Consider the following 18,425-nt stretch of genomic DNA (forward strand, 5'->3'; position numbering starts at 1 on the left):
ATTTACATTAGTTCCTATGGGAAGACACTGTTCCTTTCTCAAACTGCCTTTGAGAACTGAGGTACCACTGTATTTTTTATTCTACAATATATTTTTCCTTAGTGTCCTCTAGAGGGCACCAAAGCTTTCAGCCAGCTGTAAGCAAAGTAACATCCCAGGGACTTCCCTTTGTAGTGAACTTGTGCTGATGAGAAGGAGCAGCCTGTATGACTGGCATCCAGTGTCCCTCTGTTGCCTCCTCCAGCATCTTCTTAGGAGTCACTTGTCTTCCAGCCACAATTCTTTTTCATCCTAACCAAGAAGCAAGGTAAGACTGCCTGCTGTGCCTGCCAGTGCTGCTCTAAGTGTGAGCTCCTCTTAGGGTTACTTCTATTCCCCCTGACTTCAGCACTTTAATAAGTGTCTACATTGTTATTACCAATAATGATTCATTGTTATACTAATGTTATTACTATTGTTATGGTTATTGAGCATCTATCCCTATCAGCATTTTAACCCTTCACTGTATTATACCGATACTCCATACAGCATTAATGTTTTTCTCCACTGAATGAGCTTCATACAATATCAGAGAAAGTCTATTTTTTCTTGCAGTTTTCTGTGATACATTAGTGTGATATTGTTATATCCCAGTGTCTTGCTAATTGTAAATAACTATAGCTACTATATACCCCTATGCACATATGGCACTCATGAACTCGCCACATTGTGAATCATCAGAATGCCAGGGCTACAGTTTTATTAGTACTGTCCTGCAGTTCTCGGATAACTTTTTAAGCTTTTCCATAACATGATAACTGTTCATTGAAAAGTTTCCTAGATGTGCATATAGTGTATTCCTATTCCGCAAGTGTCCAGCAACAGTTGCACTGCAAAGGTTCCTGGTGTAGACCAGTAGGAAGACAATGCAGTAGGTTTTACTGCAGTGTGATATTACTATGAATTGTGCCAAATACAACTCTGCCGTGTCTATACATTATGTTATTTCTACACATCAGGCTTTGTAGCTTGCAATATGTTTACTAAGTAGGAAGTAAAGTTTAGGCCACAAGTTATTATGAAGTGTTAAATGTCAAGAAAAATACCCCAACTCTCCACTATAGTAGGCAATTTTAGGAAACTCATGTAATATGATGATCAAGAAATGCATTTAAACAATGGGTTGCATTTTCTTATTCCTTTACAACCTACGACTCTCTATACTGCTGGATCACAGGCTCTCTAGATACTGTTATTTGGTGCCTCTGTACAGCAACACATTGCAGAGAAAGGAGAATGCCTCCATAATACAGTATCCAGTGGAGCATACAATGATTTTAGCTGTGCCTGTATTTGGCCTGTGAAATTAAATTATCTCTGTATGGTTGATGGTAATCTGTGATATAATAGGTATCTGCAATATAATCAGGGGTTACATTAGATTGGGATGTGTTACCATCTATCTGGATATTGTTAATACAAGTATAAAGAAAATGTGAGCTAGGTGTGTCATTTATTTTGTCTTTTTATCCAAATGCATGGGTAATATGTGATATTTTATATGTAGTACCATTGTTTTTTTTCTTTGTCTCCTTAAAGGGACTCTGTCACCTCCAAACACCTGCTAAAGTTATTAGTGGATTATACATAGTAGAGTATACAATGCTGATTCTACATGTGCAGTTTTTATCTTTGCGTTCCTTTGCTATAGGCCACAAATGATGGAGTTTAAGTAGTATTCTCCGTTATATTATTGAGTTAAGTTGCCCTCTCTATGCATCAGCATGCCCAGTTTGTAGACTTACTACAGTGTAATACAAAGGAGTAGAAAGCTACAAACTACAGCATCCTTTACAGATGACTTTAGTTTACGGTTTCGAGGAGGGAGAGTTGAAGGTGACAGAGTCTCTTTAAATAAAAAGTGCCTGACAATATGATGAACCAACTTTTGTACTTTGTTTTTGGATTTTATATAGTATCTATATTTAGAGATATATTTATATTATTTTGTATTATATTGGACTTTTTGCTTGTGTGGTATGTATATGTAACCATAACAGAGAGCCACTGGAAAGGGCACCTGCCATGAACATGGCTTACATTGAGGGGCAAATATTTGAATGTGCACTTTGTAATAAAAAGGCACTGAAGGAATCTTTGTACTGCCCTAGTGCCATGTGTATATGGTCTAAAGGTCTACTTTGTTTTGAAATATAGGCGTAAACCAATATAGAAAGGTTAAAAAGATACAAGCCTCCATAGTTCATTGTTTTACTGTCAAATGATGATCGAGAGGAAGACAAAAAAAAGAACAGACGTTACCACATCTCTTACCTTCTGAACCCCAAATATTTCCACTGGATTGAAGCTGGACCAAGGATCCATCTCAGTAGCCTAGCAAGGCCATGTCCAAATTAGCATAATGGGTTACAGTCATAATGGAGCCAGGATGGGGGTCGTTTGTGATCAAAAACTAGTCCTGTATAGATTTAATTGCTCAAATTTTTCAATGACCTATCCCACCTCTGGATCTCCTAGAGAACAGAAATCTAGCCTGCTGTCTCTATATAATGCCTATTTATGCCTAGTTATATTGGCTTCAATGTACTAACCGTATAGTTCTCTGCCAAACTAAGGGCCCTATTCCACCGGACGATTATCGTTCAGATTATCGTTAAATCGTTCTAATCTAAACAATAATTGTTTGGTTGAAATGCAGTTAACGATTAACAACCGAACGAGAAATCGTTGATCGCTTTATAAGACCTGGACCTATTTTTATCGTTGCTCGTTCGCAAAACGTTCGCAAATCGTTCGCATTGAATAAGTGCGGTCGTTCGCAATAGATACGAACGCAATAGGGAATAAATAGCAAAGAAAAACAATCGCAATTACGATCATAAGAAACGATTATCGTTCCATGGAAATTAGTGAACGTTTTCAGGTCTTTCGCAATAGCAGTTGTTTGAGATCGTTAATCGTTAACGATTATGCAAACGATAATCGTCTGGTGGAATAGGGCCCTAAGACTGCGTTTCAGATCCAGGCACTAATAGTCAGAAAAGTAATGATTTGATGCAAAACTATTTTTGCATAGCCATTAGGGTCCATGCACATGCTTATTACAGTTACTGTACCTTTTGTATGGGGCTATAGAGATCCAGTTTTATACAGAGCTGCACAAAATTATTTTGTGTATGGGGGAATGTTTCTGGGCATATGTTATGTGAGTGGAGGCATCATACTAAGCCTCCATGCCAGACATGTTCTGTGCTTCAGTCTCTGATTTGTGTTTAAACTCATAAGTTTAATAATTGAAACATTTGACATATATCATTGTTATAATGGGTGACCATAAAAGATATTATTAAAAGGGTTTTCCAGCGCTACAAAAACATGGACATTTTGGGTGGGAATTTTCATATTAGTTCCATTGAAGTTAATGGACCTTAATTGCAATCCACACCTGAACTGCAGACAAGAGTGGTGCTGTCTCTAGAAGAAAGTGGCTATGTTTTAGTAACACCGAATAACCCCTTTAATATACCAATGTTACAGTATATGTACACTTTCCTGTTTCAGACATGCATACCCAAAAAGTTTTTCAAGTGTAGGTTGGAACCAAGACATTTGGAGGAAACCTAGGCAAACATTAGGAGAACATATACACTATACAGATGCTGGATCCCTATTTTGCTAATGAGTGTTTCATTTTTATGCAGGATGAACAAGACAAGTCACAGGTTTTCCTGCTAGGTATATGAGAGCAGCCAGCACTGTGGATCTCATGAGGATGTAACTACTGGACTTGGAGCCTTGCACAAGTGATGATGGGAGCCAACAACTCAAGCAAAACCCCTGTGTGTGATGACAATGAGGAAGGTAAGGGATGAATGGCTGAATTACACTTGTATCTAAAACAGTTTGACTATTATCACCAGTATATTCAGATAGTTTCTTGTTTTCATAATTTGGAGTGAGTTTGGTGAGCTTTTTGTGTCTACTTCCTGAATTATCTATCTCTGTGCTTCAATAGCTTTATAGACTGCCTTATATATAGGCAATGTCCCCACTACATATTTTCCTCTCCGTTTTTGAAAAGAAAAAAATTACGTCTGTCACTTTGCTGTTTGGTCACCAGTGCAATGACAGATGTTGGTACATTATTCTAGTTTGGGTTCCTAATTTGCCTTTGTGTCTTTAATTGAAAAGTCTATTCAATATAATAGTAAAGACCGTATGTTAAAACAGAAGAGCTGTGTGTGAACAACTAAAAAATAACGTCCGCTGTTTGCAATAGATGTGTAAAACAAATTGACATGATTTTTATTTTGACGTCCGCGCAGAGAATGTCCATTATTTAATACATTGTGTGTATTGGAAGTCCGCCATTCCATTGACTTCAATGCATTGCAGTGAAACCTATTAAATCAAGGTAATACCAGACATCTTTTTATGACGTAGTGGGAACATAGCCATAGGGCATATTACTCATTTGACTTAACGTTGGGGGAGTAGATGGTAGAATACAATTAGAGGATATTCAAAGTCTTGCTAACTGGGTGCCATTTTGTTTCAGAGTATATATATATATATATATATATATATATATATATATATATATATATATATAATGTTTGAAGGAAATCACATATATATATATATATATATATATATATATATATATACTGTATATGTTAAGGTCAATGACTGTATTTGTTTCATAAAGCTTTAATCTTATGTAATGGGGTACACTGGAAAAAATTGTTCTCAAATCTATACAAATTTGTAAGTTACTTCTCCCCTTCCTAGAAAAAAAATAAAATAAAGCCTTTCAGTAATTATCAGCTGCTGCATGAGGTGATGTTTTCTATCCAGTCTGACACAGTTCTCTCTGCTGCTACCTCTGTCCATGTCAGGAACTGTCCAGAGCAGTAGCAAATCCCCCTAGAAAACCTTTCCTGCTCTAAACAGTTCCTGACGGGGACAGAGGTGGCAGAGAGAGGACTGTGTCAGACTGGACAGAGCACCCTGCTTCCTGCAGGGCTACAGCAGCTGATTTTGAAATGTTAGTCTTTTACAAATCTGTATAACTTTCTGACAACAGTTAATTAAAACCTGAAGTATTTTCTGAAGTGTCCCTTTAAGCCTTTTATAGTTCTTTTTTAAGTACTGAAAAATGAACATTAAAACAATAGATTCAAGACTGAACTTTGGGGTTTTGAGGCACAATATATTCAGCAGGCTTATGTATTTGGAAAAGCTGGAGCTGGAGAATACGGGGCTGTATATTGAGAAAATGCTTTAAACCAAAAGCTATAACCTACAACCATATTTAAACCATAAGTAAAATAAATGATTAATCCACACCCATTGGTGTCAGTGGAAGTGTGGTTTTGACCAGGGAGCAAAGCTGCTTTGGATGAGGAAAATCAGCAAATTTTTTGCATCCAAAACAGTGCATGTGTGAACGTACTCTAATTGCCATTTTAGAAAAGCATTAAAATGGCGTCTCTCACGTCTTTGGTATTAAAACAAGTGTACCATGTGTCTAATGTTTAAAGGGAAACTCCCAGCAGGTTGGAAGAATCTTACCTGCTTATATGTCACTATAGTGCACAGGGCACTGAAGATGGAGGTAAGTTTCTTCACATTTCCGTGACATTAGCAGTTTATTTAAAGAGGATTTACCACCCTGTACATCCTCTTTAACCTAAACCCACGGATCGATCGGGTTTTTCGGACCGCCGCCCGGTTCCCGAGCACGGCGCCGTTCAATTCAGCGGTACCGGCCGGTGCTGAAGCACTGGAGGTCGGCCGGCCCGCCCCCAGTGGGAGGGAATTCCCTCCCCTGTATGACGCGGCTCACTTAGAATGAATGGAGCCGGCTTCCCCGTGTCGGCGTCGATCGATCCGGGGTTCAGGTTAAAGAGGATGTATCGGGTGGTACATCCTCTTTAATATTCTAATGAGGCTTTTGGTGCACTAGGGGCAGTAGGCCCACCCCCAAGTGCACCAAAACCCCTCATTAGCATATGGAATAAACTGCTAATATTGCGGAAACTGCACCAAAGATGAAAGTAAAAAAAAATCTGTCATCCTCAGCACCCCGTGCACTATAGGGACACATCAGCAGGTTACATTCTTCTAGTTTCCCTTTAAGGGCTTGTCACAGTCTTGACTTTTCTGTTAATATTTTTGTCATTTCAGTGTGTATAGCGGTAAGGGATTTAAAAAAAAAAAAAAAAATGTTTGTTGAGGTATAAGTTCTGTATCATAAATCTTAAATGTAGTAAAACAGACCTGGTCTCTCCCCCACCAAAAGTAGATGATGTTAGGACTCGGGCCGGGCATTCGGCTCGGCGTCCATAGCAGCAATATGTTTTTCACTAACTCTGCTCTGCTGTTCTGTGTTGTAGCAGAGGCCAGGGTTTCACTCCCCTGGCTGATCAACTTAGGTGTTGTGTGTGTTCACTAATTATTGACTGACAGCTGACTCACCAGTTAGATGTCTGTATCTGGGCAGGACCTGGAGCCTCAGCCCCAATCAAGTCTGGGGCTGGGACTCCAGGCTCCATAAGTATCAGCCCTGAGCTCTCATTCCTCGCCTGCGATAGTACCTGGTTCACCCTAGAGTTACTTGACCTAGCCTTTAGTCTGTATTTGATTCCTGGTTACCTGACTTCTGCTCTTAACCCTTTGACTACCCCTTTGGACACGATTTTGTACTGTGCTGCCCGTTTGGTATTTGACTTGGACTTCTGACTTCTCCTTATTGTGTTTTGTCTGTCTTGTATTGTTCTGTGTTTCACTCAGCCAGCCTAGGGACTGCCGTCCAGTTGTCCGTTTGCTATTTTAGATCATCTGAGCCAAGAAGGTAGGGACAGCGGGGTGGGTGCCAGCTTCAGGGCTCACCTGTCCTTGTGTCTCCCTGTCCCAATCCTAACAGATGAACTTTAGTAAGAGTGGCGATCACCAGTAAATCTGTAAATTAAATGAATTATTAGATTAGAAGCCTCCATTTTCATTAGAGTATTCCTAAGGAAAGAGATCTAGACTTTGCTGAAGTATCCTATAGCCTGTCATAAGTACCTGAAGTGCTGTGCAAATAGGATTAGGACTATTCCCGCTCTGCTGCGAGATACATCTGGCTGCCGTTTATGGTGTGTTAAGTCATATAAATGACTTCCGATGCTACATGACCTTGTTGTGGCCCTGCTTTTATCTTCAAGTGTTACACTATGACTATTTTGCCTTAGGCTTTCCCTTGTTTTATTTACCCGTTAACAACTATAGAGTTTTCTATAATATTTTGGGTCTCACATATCAAAGCTGTTCTAACAAAACAACTCCTGCTTTTATTTATTCAGAACAGTTCTACGTAGTTCATAGAGTTGTTCTATAGCATTGTGCTATGTTGTTGGAGTAGAGGTCAGGTATATTCAGTTGTGCTTGTTGTCAGTAAAGAGAAACATTCTGATGCCGGAAACAGCAGCAGATATATCTCATATAGCTGAGGGATTGCTACAATGTATCAGTGTAGGTAATACTCTGCTTACATGTATGTTTTGCCTGCTCAGTGTGGCTGTCAAAAATGTTTCCAGCGTACATGCTAAGCGAATCCATGCATCCATTATTACCTGTTGGAGGTTAAAAGGTTGTCCTCTCAGCCTCTGTTATACTGTCATTCACTAAAGACTGTTCCATTCAATGGTATCCTATAAATAATGTATTAATTAATGAAACATATACTTGGGGCCCTATACTTGGGGCCCTATGAGTGATGCATGCTTCTGAAATATTTTGTTAGGCCAGTTTCACGTGTGATCCGCAGCTGATTTCACCCTGCAAATTCTAACTTACTGACAGTTCCCCTTTAAATGTTTTCAGGGAAATTGGATTTAAACATGACTGATTCTTTGTTTTTAAAGGAGATAAGCCATTGCCATATTTTGCTAGCAGCCTATTGCAATTCACAACACATACTACCTATAAATAAACAATGCTGGACAGTATTCTACATATATCAAAAAGATACTTTATTGATTACAAACAACAAAAATTTCGTCTTATTTAAAAACATATGTTAAAAAGGGAGCAGAAACCCATACAATACATACATCAGATGGTATACAGGGCAGAAAAAAAGATAATAAATACTGTACTAGCTATATATTAAACCATTGATGGTATATCCATTGACCCACAGAGGTAGGAAAGAGCAAAAAAAGGAAGAATAAATAAATAATAAATGTGGATGATCCAACCAAAATAAACAAAATAAGGAAAATCTGTATAACTGAAACTGCAAGTGCAATCTAAAGTGCAAAGTGCAATACCATGTGTAATGTCAAAACCATACAAGTGTATGATCCAACCTCTGGGTATATAGTATATATACCTGCCCAGTACCACCACTCACCCAACGCTGCGTTTCGCTGTGCAAGCTTTATCAAGGGTCCCTTGATAAAGCTTGCACAGCGAAACGCAGCGTTGGGTGAGTGGTGGTACTGGGCAGGTATATATACTATATACCCAGAGGTTGGATCATACACTTGTATGGTTTTGACATTACACATGGTATTGCACTTTGCACTTTAGATTGCACTTGCAGTTTCAGTTATACAGATTTTCCTTATTTTGTTTATTTTGGTTGGATCATCCACATTTATTATTTATTTATTCTTCCTTTTTTTGCTCTTTCCTACCTCTGTGGGTCAATGGATATACCATCAATGGTTTAATATATAGCTAGTACAGTATTTATTATCTTTTTTTCTGCCCTGTATACCATCTGATGTATGTATTGTATGGGTTTCTGCTCCCTTTTTAACATATGTTTTTAAATAAGACGAAATTTTTGTTGTTTGTAATCAAGAAAGTATCTTTTTGATATATGTAGAATACTGTCCAGCATTGTTTATTTATAGGTAGTATGCATTATTCTTGATGCTTATGGGCATAGAACTATTGGTAGTTCAAACTTGTCGGTTAATTAATTCACAACACATGCTTGACTAAGGGTGCGTTTACACAGACAGATTATCAATTGTCAGATTTTTTAAGCCAAAACCAGGAACAGACTATAAACAGAGAACATGTCATAAAGGAAAGACTGAGATTTCTCCTATTTTTAAATCCATTCCTGGCTTTGGCTTAAAAAATCTGTCAGATAAATCTGCCTGTGTAAACGCACCATTAGGCTGGGTTCACACTTAGTATATTTCAGTCAGTATTGCAACCAAAACCAGGAGTGGATTAAAAACACAGAAACGCTCTGTTCACACAATGTTAAAATTGAGTGGATGGCCGCCATATAACAGTAAATAACGGCCATTATTTCAATATAACAGCCGTTGTTCTAAAATAACAGCAAATATTTGCCATTATATGGCGGCCATCCACTCAATTTCAACATTGTGTGAACAGATCCTTTCTGTGTTTTTAATCCACTCCTGGTTTTGGTTGCAATACTGACTGAAATATACTGACTGAAATATACGTAGTGTGAACCCAGCCTCAGTGTGCATGTCTGTGGGGGCTGTTAAGAGAGAAAATGCATTCATCCGACTACTGTCTGTGTATATCTGTGTGATGTCTCTTTGTATATGGCCACCTAGAGACATGTAAAAAATTTTGATCAGGGTTTGAGTGTTCAGACCCCTAGTGATTGCCTGATCTCAGCTAAGCGCCTCTCTCCATGGCTCAGTGCAAAAGGCTAGCTCCCTAGACTTGCTATAGAGGAGACTGTTTGAGAAGCGCATATCTGAGCACTTTTTATAGTATAAGGATACCACCTAAATATAGGCCAAAATGACATGCTTTGGGCTTCTTTCAGGTAATGGGAGTCTAAATCTATTTTACACACACTGCGACCTGTCTCAGTGCATACATTAAATTAATGCTGCTCAACACAGTATGAAGCCAGCCCTAAAGGGGTATTCTGGGGAATAAAAATAGATTTTATAACTTTTTGCAGGTTTACACTGACTGACACCTCTTCTGCCACCAATGGCTGTGTTGGGAACTGCAGAGATGCACAAGCCCTGACAGAGTTACATATCCTTAGTGTTGCTACATGTAGCGTTAGCAATACTCAGCCTTCCCTAGAACCTGTTCTAATGTGTGTTAGCATTAGAATACATATTGGACCTAAGGAAGCAGCCTGTGTCAGGAGCACAGCAGCCATGGCACACTGAAGCAGAGCAAGGGGGTATAACTGTCAGTCACTGCTCGTTCTGCTTCTTTGTACTTCAGATGCTGTGCTCATGACGCAGACAGCTTCCCCAGCTGTAATCCTGATTCTAATCCTAAAATGCATGAGAACAGACAGTTCTCAGTATTGCTACCACTGCATACAACAGTATTAGCCATATGTATCAGAACTAGGGCTTGCGCAGCCCTACAGTACCCAAAATATCAATTTGTGGCAGCAGAGTGCCATGCTGACCCTTACTGCTGGGTCAACATGGCACTCTGTCAAATTATTTGCCAGAATGCCTCTTTACATATTTAAAATAAATGGCTTCCTTCACGTAGTTTGTCCTAAAGGCAGTTCTGCAGGCATAATGCTTGTGGTAAACATAACTTGTGCCAAATAAAGGAAAGCAACCAGTTGAGACAAGCTGGCTAGGATAGAGCACTAAATTCCAAATTGGTGAATCCAATCCCAATTTCATGCTATGTTCCCACTATGGGATTTTAGTGGGAAAAGGCGTCAGTCTATTGACAATGATGGCCACAAAAAATGTTTATAATCATTATTTGCAGCTCCTTTCTGTAATGAGAACATAGCTTTAAGGGTGCGTTCACACGTACAGGATCCGCAACAGATCCGCAGCAAATCCACAGCTGATTTAATGGCACATATTTGATTTGCTTTGAATCTCTAACTTCAAATCTGTGCCATTAAATCTGCTGCGGACCCTGTATGTGTGAACGCTGCATAGGAATGAATAGAGCCGTGGGTCACGTGCTGACCCCAAACTCTATTCAAAGCAGAGTCGGCGGGGTCTGATATAAAAGATCGCCAGGGGGTTCAGGGGTCGGACCCCCCGCAATTTCCTACTTTTCCTTTATCCTGTGGATATGGGAAAAGGTATTTTTTTTCCCAGACTGCCCCTTTAATATGTTGTGTGAATCTGTTCTGTGCTAAAGATGGGAGATAAGGAAATAATTTGGGATTTTTTCAAAAAGTTTTCTTTTTTTTCCCATACATAACCCACATTTTATTGTACTACATTAGCTGCAGTTCCTGCTCCCAGACAGCAATTTTGTATTGACATTTAAAAAGGAAAGCTCTTCCAGCTAGGTATGATGACATTTGCTTAGTGTAACTTTCCACCATCAACATGTTTTTGTTGTCTACTTTAGAAAAGACCTCAGGACACTGGAGCCCAGCAAGGTGTAATTACACACACAATAGATGGTTAATTGTATACTGGTAAAAGTCACAGCATAAATGGCTAAATTATAATCTTGTGAAACATAAAATACTAATAACGTCTCAGTACAGTACTCAATGTACAGCCTGTAGACACGTTCTCCGGAAAGATTCTGATTAGCCAGTGAAATTATAACTCAGACAGGGATAGCACTACATAGATAACCAAATATTTATTTTAGATGGCCAAGTGCAGGCAAACTATGACTGTACCTTTTTATGGGGCAATTGGCATCTGGCATTTTGCCTTCCTCTGGATCAACACTATAGGGTTTCTGTAGGTTGAACTTGATGGACTTTGCCTTTTTTTCCCCAACCTTATTAACCATGTTACAATGTTATCTGGGATATATGTGGTGTACAAATAAGGAGTACTTTCCATTGTACACACCAATGTGACTATAGGGTATTATTAGCCAAATACAGTATATGCCAAAGGAGTGCCCTCATGATACATCTTTAGCTAGTATAATTAGTAACTTTTTAAGTAAATGTATCACTTCCCTACATAGGATTTTTTTTTTTTTACATGACCTGGTCGGCATTGGCGAGTAGATCCCAGTGGCACCATCCATTTTTCAAATTTATGCCTGATTCCCACCAGTTTCATGATATGCAAATAAGGATGCTCGGTGCACTGCAGGTGGGCCCAGTGCCCCCAGTACACTGGTATCCCCTCGATGATGCGGCCAGACTGGATTCTGAAGGAGGCATGTCACTGAGGAAACGAGATATTGGTGCGCTGGGGGTGTCGGGCCCGTCTGCAGTGCACCAAGCGGCCCGGTTTGCATATCACAAAACTGGTGCAGATAGCAGATGAACTGAGCAGCAGTATGGAGAATGGATGGTGCCACCGGGATCTACACACCGATGCCAACCAGGTAATGTAAAAGAAAACATTTATGTAGGGAAGTGGCACATTCACTTGAACTGATTTGAAAACCATCTGATACTGGTCAGTGTCAGATATACAGTATGTAACTATATAGTGTATCACATACACTTGGGATACATGTAGCATCCTTCAAATGTGAAGGGTAATCTCCACTTTTAAACTTGTCCCTGAGCTTGTGGGTTCAGACAGTGTGCTATCATGCTCCCCATACACCACATACACACACGATGATGGAGGATAAAGGACATTATAAAGCTGTACAAAGCAGTGTAAGGTATACATTAAGCATTGAGATGGGATACAAAACTTACTACAAGCTTCATCCTTGTCTTTGTATCTCTCTATGTATGCTTCTATCTCCAGTTACCCTCTCATCCTCTCCCTTCTCCATAGACTTTTATAGGAAGTATGTAACCTGACCTTTCCTTGAGCTGATCAGTCAAGAAATGGACCTCCTTATTACCCAACATGTTTTGAAAAACGATTACATTTTTCGGGCTGTGATTAGTATGACAGCCTGACAGGTTTGAGGGAAGGGGGAGGGGAATTACCCATCTAAGTTTCTTCACTGTAAGGTGCCACTTGTAATAAAAAAAAAATGTGTTCCTTTTTTATATTGTTATTTAAACAAGTAGCTGTTTTTAAGGCACAAATATGGTTGCGTTCTTCTAAAAATGCATTGTGATTGAACTCTCTGGAGATATCACCATTGGTGGTCCATCGTCTTCCCGCAATTTACTATTTTGAGAAATGTCATTGTAATAATTAGTGACTTTTTTATGGCTTTCGCATTATGGCACAAGGTGTCTTTACCACAGAGTCAATGATTCCCATTTCCTGTATTTCTGATCAGTTATCTTAATTAAAAAGCATATCTTGACAAGCATTTTGCATGAAGTATGAATGTCCTGGCTCTTATATTTTGGCACTGCAGTCTAATCAATCTGTATTATTAAAATTCTTTTACAGTTTTCCTGATTCAGCCCTAGCACAAAAAGTAATATATGACTTAAAGCGCATAACTTGTAGAGCTGCATTGGGGTCATACATCATCCAGCCAAGTCCTGCTACTGCGGTGCTGAATTGAATTTTTTTGTTGACACCAAATAATATATTAAAAACTTTTCAGAGGTTATGTGTTTAAATTTTTAATTAAACTTTATCGACTTACTAACACAATTCAGTTGATGAGCAAATATTTGTAGGGCAGTGCCTAACCAATTATTTCTATTGTATTACCTATGATATTTTCAGTTATTTGGTTATCCTCAAAACAAAAAGTTAAAGTTTTATTCGCTCTCTATTAAGCTTCTGTAAAACTCTTTAATTTTACTGGAGGATCGCCATGTATGACCACTTCTTCAATGATGGGTGGCACTAACTCATGTTGAGTGCTACCAATTAGACGTGTATAATGTGTATTTGGGGTAACCTCTAACAAATACAAAGCTGTTTTACTATCCATTGATTAAACAACTAACAATTTATTTTTACCTCTTTGGGCACCAGTGCCACCAATAACTTCTACTGCTCCCACTGTTGTAGAGCCACCAAGGCTACGAACCTTCTTGCTAGTGGGGATGGTTAGTCTCAGTGTCCCATGCTTGTATTTCCCGGACTATTTAAATCAGGCTCCTGCCTATGATAGGTGCCTCTGATTGTTTTTAATAAAAAAAAAATTCACTAGTGTTTTGATCACTATTTGATATCCTATTTGACCTCCTGACCCTCTGCCTGGTTTCCAGAATTTTCCTTTATCTGCTGATTCTGCATTGTGATTGATCTCATGGCTTGGACTTTGGACTGTACCCTGTTAACCCTCTATTTACTGATTCAGTACATTGTGATCACCAGGCTTTTGTCCCTTGAATATTTGCCAGCTTATGTTCTGACTGCTGATTCTGCTGATATGTGACCTCCACGTACAGAACCAACTTGTCGACTTTGTCTACTATTTCTTTTAGTTCACCTTCTCCCTGTCATGTTAGTATAGAAGAGATCACCTACATAGTTGGGGTTGCCCATATCAGATGGGGTTCCAGGAGGCAGAAATAGGGGTTCAGGCTCAGATCAGGGCTTTAGATTACCCCCCCCCCCTCCCCCGCTACATTTTTTGTTTGTGTGCTTTGTAATTGCAGCCCCAGGTACAAGGTAAAACTTCTTCATAGACATTGTCATGCTTCTTAATCATAACCTTCTATTAGTTATCAATTCTTTGTTCACTTGTTGCATATGATGTATTCAGTAGCATTAAATATTTCTTCATGAATAGGGTGGTAAAAAGCTCTGTTCAAGGGGCATTTCCATGCAGAATATATACATATATAAAAATATATCAGGCTTTTTCCCATCTGTACACATTGTTTTATTTTAACTCAAATTTGAAGTTTCTCTCCTGAATCTTTTTTTTTTTTTTTCCTACTTTTTATATAGCTTTGACTTTTCTGACTTTTTAAAGGGAAACTAGCAGCATATTAGAAGAATCCTGCTGATATGACCCTATTGTGTCAGAGGCACTGAGGATGAAGGTATGTTTCTCACCTTCATCCATCTTTATGGTAATTAGGCATTTTGGTCCACTGAGGATGGGACTATCTTCCCCAGTGCACGAATCTGCAACTGGCCAGCCCTCCCCTTCTGAATGTCAGTGGAGCAGACTGGATAACTGCAATGGGAGTGGTAGTCCTCTCACAAGGGCTCCAAAATGCCTAATTAGCACAATAAGCAGATATCAACAGGTTAGATTCTTCTAACCTGCTGATAATTTCCCTTTAAAAGATTTTCTTTAAATGAAAGTGCAGTTTATAAAAAACAATGCTGCTATTCTTCATAAACACATACAGCATGTCTATATATCCAGAAGCAATCAGTGATTATGGGGCAGATAGTTTTTTCGATTTTCTGTCTGTAAGGATTTTACTATCCCTATTTAATCTAACAATTATTTATTGAAATGTATTTTGCACTGCTGTAATTTCTTTATATGAACATATATCACTATTATAAGGGTATAAAGTACCACTAAAACGCAGTGTCCCTTTAAATCTGAATTCTCTTTGGTAGCTTGACTGGCCATTAAATTGTCAGCACCATTGTGGTACATCAGCAGCTGTATTAATGTGCTGATTGCATGTCGGATTGATTACACAATCTGCAGAGCTGTAATCAACATAACTAATGTGGTGCTCGAGATCAGGAAAAAATGTTTCTAAATATACCTACAGAAGTTAAGTGTAGAATACCTGTCATTGTGCCGCTATTGTATGCTATGCTTTATAAAGCAGAACAACGCTTCAGTAAACGCCTGCCTAGAAATATTTCCAATGAAATTACTGCAATAAAAAAGATGACAATCTGAAAATTATCGTCCCCTCTGAGTTCTTGTTTCCCAATTGCTAGTTATCCAGCATGCCTAGGTATTAGGAATTAGATGATAGCTTAACTTCCCAAAAGATTGGAGGAAGGTCAGATTTTTGGGTATTGCTAGTGTTTACACTAACGTTTTTTTTTATTAGCTAACGGGTCCATCCATATTAATTGAATGAATAAGAAAAAAACTGACTGATGCAAACCGATTGCAAGATGTTCTCTTTTTTTCATTGTTCATTTGCATTTTGGCTTTAAAAAACTGAATTTTGTCCATCAGTTTGCATCAGTCAGCATCCGTTTTCATAACAGTTTATTTTTTTTCTTTGGTTTCTCACTTCTGCGCATGCTCTGTGAAATAACTGCTGAAAACTGTTAACTTGCAAACGGATGTGAACGGAAATAACTTTAGTTTAGATCCGTCCTCATTGACTATAATGTAAAAAAAAACAAAAAACAGAAGTGCACTTTCCGTTCTGGTTCCGTTTTTTCAAACGGAGAAAAAAAGCTGCATGCAGGATTTTTCTTTCCGTTCACAAAAATGGAACCCTGACGGAATACATGCAAATGGAGCTCAAATATGACAAACGGAGCACAATAAAAATACATAGAAATGAATGGGGTGTTGGACGGATACAACAGATTCCGTTTATATTGTTTAAGAAAGGAAAAGCTACACAGAACTGTGGTGGAGAGAAAAACGTCAGTGTGAACCCAGCTCTTGTTTTTGTTTTCATCCCCCAATATTTACAAACATGGGAGAGAAATACAATTATGTGAATTATTGTTGTTAGGTTAGGATAGGTTAGGTTCGGTTCACACTACGTTTTTAAAATTCGTTGTTTTCATCCATTTTTTCAAAAAACGGATGAAAAAAATGGATCTGTTTTGATCCATTTATTCTGTTGACTTTTATTATAAAAGAAAACGGATCAAAATGGAGTCAACCTAATTTTTTTGTTCGTTAAAGAAAAAGCAGATCCGTTTTGATCCTTTTTTTTATAATGGAAGTCAATGGAAAAGTGGATCAAACGGATGCACACAAAGCATCTGTTTTTTGTAAAAAAAAAAAAAAAAAAAAAACATTGCAAAAACGGATTGCAAAAACTTAGCCTTATGGAAAAAGACAGTACTGTATTTTTTATAGCCATACTGTCTTAGGAGAACACAGTGTTTTTTTCCCATTTTTTTACTTTATTTCCCCTGTTGCACAGAAGTAAAATCTAGAGAAAATATATCTACTTTAAGCTCAAGATATTTAGGAGGAAAAATGGGAAGACAGAAAGCAACGAGTAGAGATAATACACATTAACAATGGTTGACACAAATGGGAAAACATATATATTGCAGCAAACTATCAACAAAAGGACCTGAAAGTAGGTCATGGGCACTTAAAGTGACACTGTCACCCCCTTTGTGCATTCTGACATCTCTACACAGGTGTAAAGGGTAAATTTAGCGTTATTCATACCTTATTTCATATCATACGTCATGGTGTTTGTTCAAGTAAAAAGTGTCCTTTTATCAACTGCAGATTGTATTAAGTGGGCGTGGCCTAGCAACATTAGCGCCACTTAGCCCCGCCCACAACGGCACAGTTGGCCCCACCCCTTGACATCCATTGGTTGGCCGACGTAAAGGGGCCAGCCTGTTCCAATGGACGGCGAGGGGGCGGGGCCAACTGTGGTGTCATGGGCGGGGCTAAGTGGCGCTAATGCTGCGAGGCCACGCCCACTTGATACAATCTGCAGTTGATAAAAGGACACTTTTTACTTGAACAAACACCATGACGTATGATATGAAATAAGGTATGAAAAACGCAAAATTTACCCTTTACACCTGTGTAGAGATGTCAGAATGCAAAAAGAAGGTGACAGTGTCACTTTAATAAAGTAAGAACAGTCAGACAAAGATTTTTCATATTGGATTGACTTATCCTCTCAACAGAGCAGAGATTCAGTGCTAAGTAAAGAAGCCATGAAATTGGGGCCAGATAGATTTATATTGCGGCACTTTGTCCACTACAATTACAATCATGTGTTTGGAGGTTTCTGGAAAGAACTGAGGGTCACTTCCAATGTACAGCAAAATTAGACAGATTTGGAAAGTAAGAGTGACAATAGTTCATGTGTTTTATCGAGATATGTTGATATTGAAGCACTTAGCCATTCTATGGGAAGAAAAGTAGACTTGAGGGTTTGTTTTGACCAGAATCAATTTCTTCACACATCTATAATATGATCCATTGGCAGGGCATGCCCACCAAGTGTGGTACATTGTACTCACTTCTCCATACATGTGGATGCATAGGTTCAATAGGGTGGGAAAAGCCTGGGCAACCTGTCAGTTATCATAGAAGGGTATTCACTTGAATCAGGTGTGGAAGGATGGAGCTGTCATTCCATTTGAGCAGATCAGGGATACATATGATCTTACTGATACTATTACCTTACCTATTACCATTACCATTACCATTACCTATTACCAGTACCTTCCAACACAATCATCCAGAACACCACTATCTCTTTACTCCCTTCCACTGCTACTGAAGATGGGTACTAAATGTTCATTGCACGATGACATCTTACATGCTTATACTTAACTGTTAGATGCGCAAATAGTGGAAAAACCATTAGGGATAAAAGCGAAGTGGTCACAGGATTTTGGGGAACTTGAGGATTCCCAGTGGGAAGCAGTCCTTAGGGCCCTATTCCACCGAACGATTATCGTTCAGATTATTGT

At 38.7% G+C, this 18,425-nt stretch overlaps 1 protein-coding gene across 2 annotated transcripts in view; it reads left to right on the plus strand.

Moving 5' to 3' along the window:
- The first annotated feature begins 202 nt into the window (after window positions 1-202).
- STK32A (serine/threonine kinase 32A) overlaps window positions 203-18,425 on the plus strand; it is a 110,611-nt gene continuing 92,388 nt past the window's right edge. Inside the window, exons 1-2 of one of the 2 annotated variants that reach the window (XM_069954894.1) lie at window positions 203-307; window positions 3,702-3,861. In XM_069954894.1, the coding sequence (XP_069810995.1) occupies window positions 3,807-3,861 (55 nt within the window). In that variant the 5' untranslated portion in view covers window positions 203-307; window positions 3,702-3,806. Of the gene's footprint in view, window positions 308-3,701; window positions 3,862-14,789; window positions 14,846-18,425 lie in introns of those variants that run through there. The other variant, XM_069954903.1, reaches the window with a different exon arrangement.

This window comes from Dendropsophus ebraccatus, chromosome 1, assembly GCF_027789765.1.
Source record: "Dendropsophus ebraccatus isolate aDenEbr1 chromosome 1, aDenEbr1.pat, whole genome shotgun sequence".
NCBI lineage: Eukaryota > Metazoa > Chordata > Amphibia > Anura > Hylidae > Dendropsophus > Dendropsophus ebraccatus.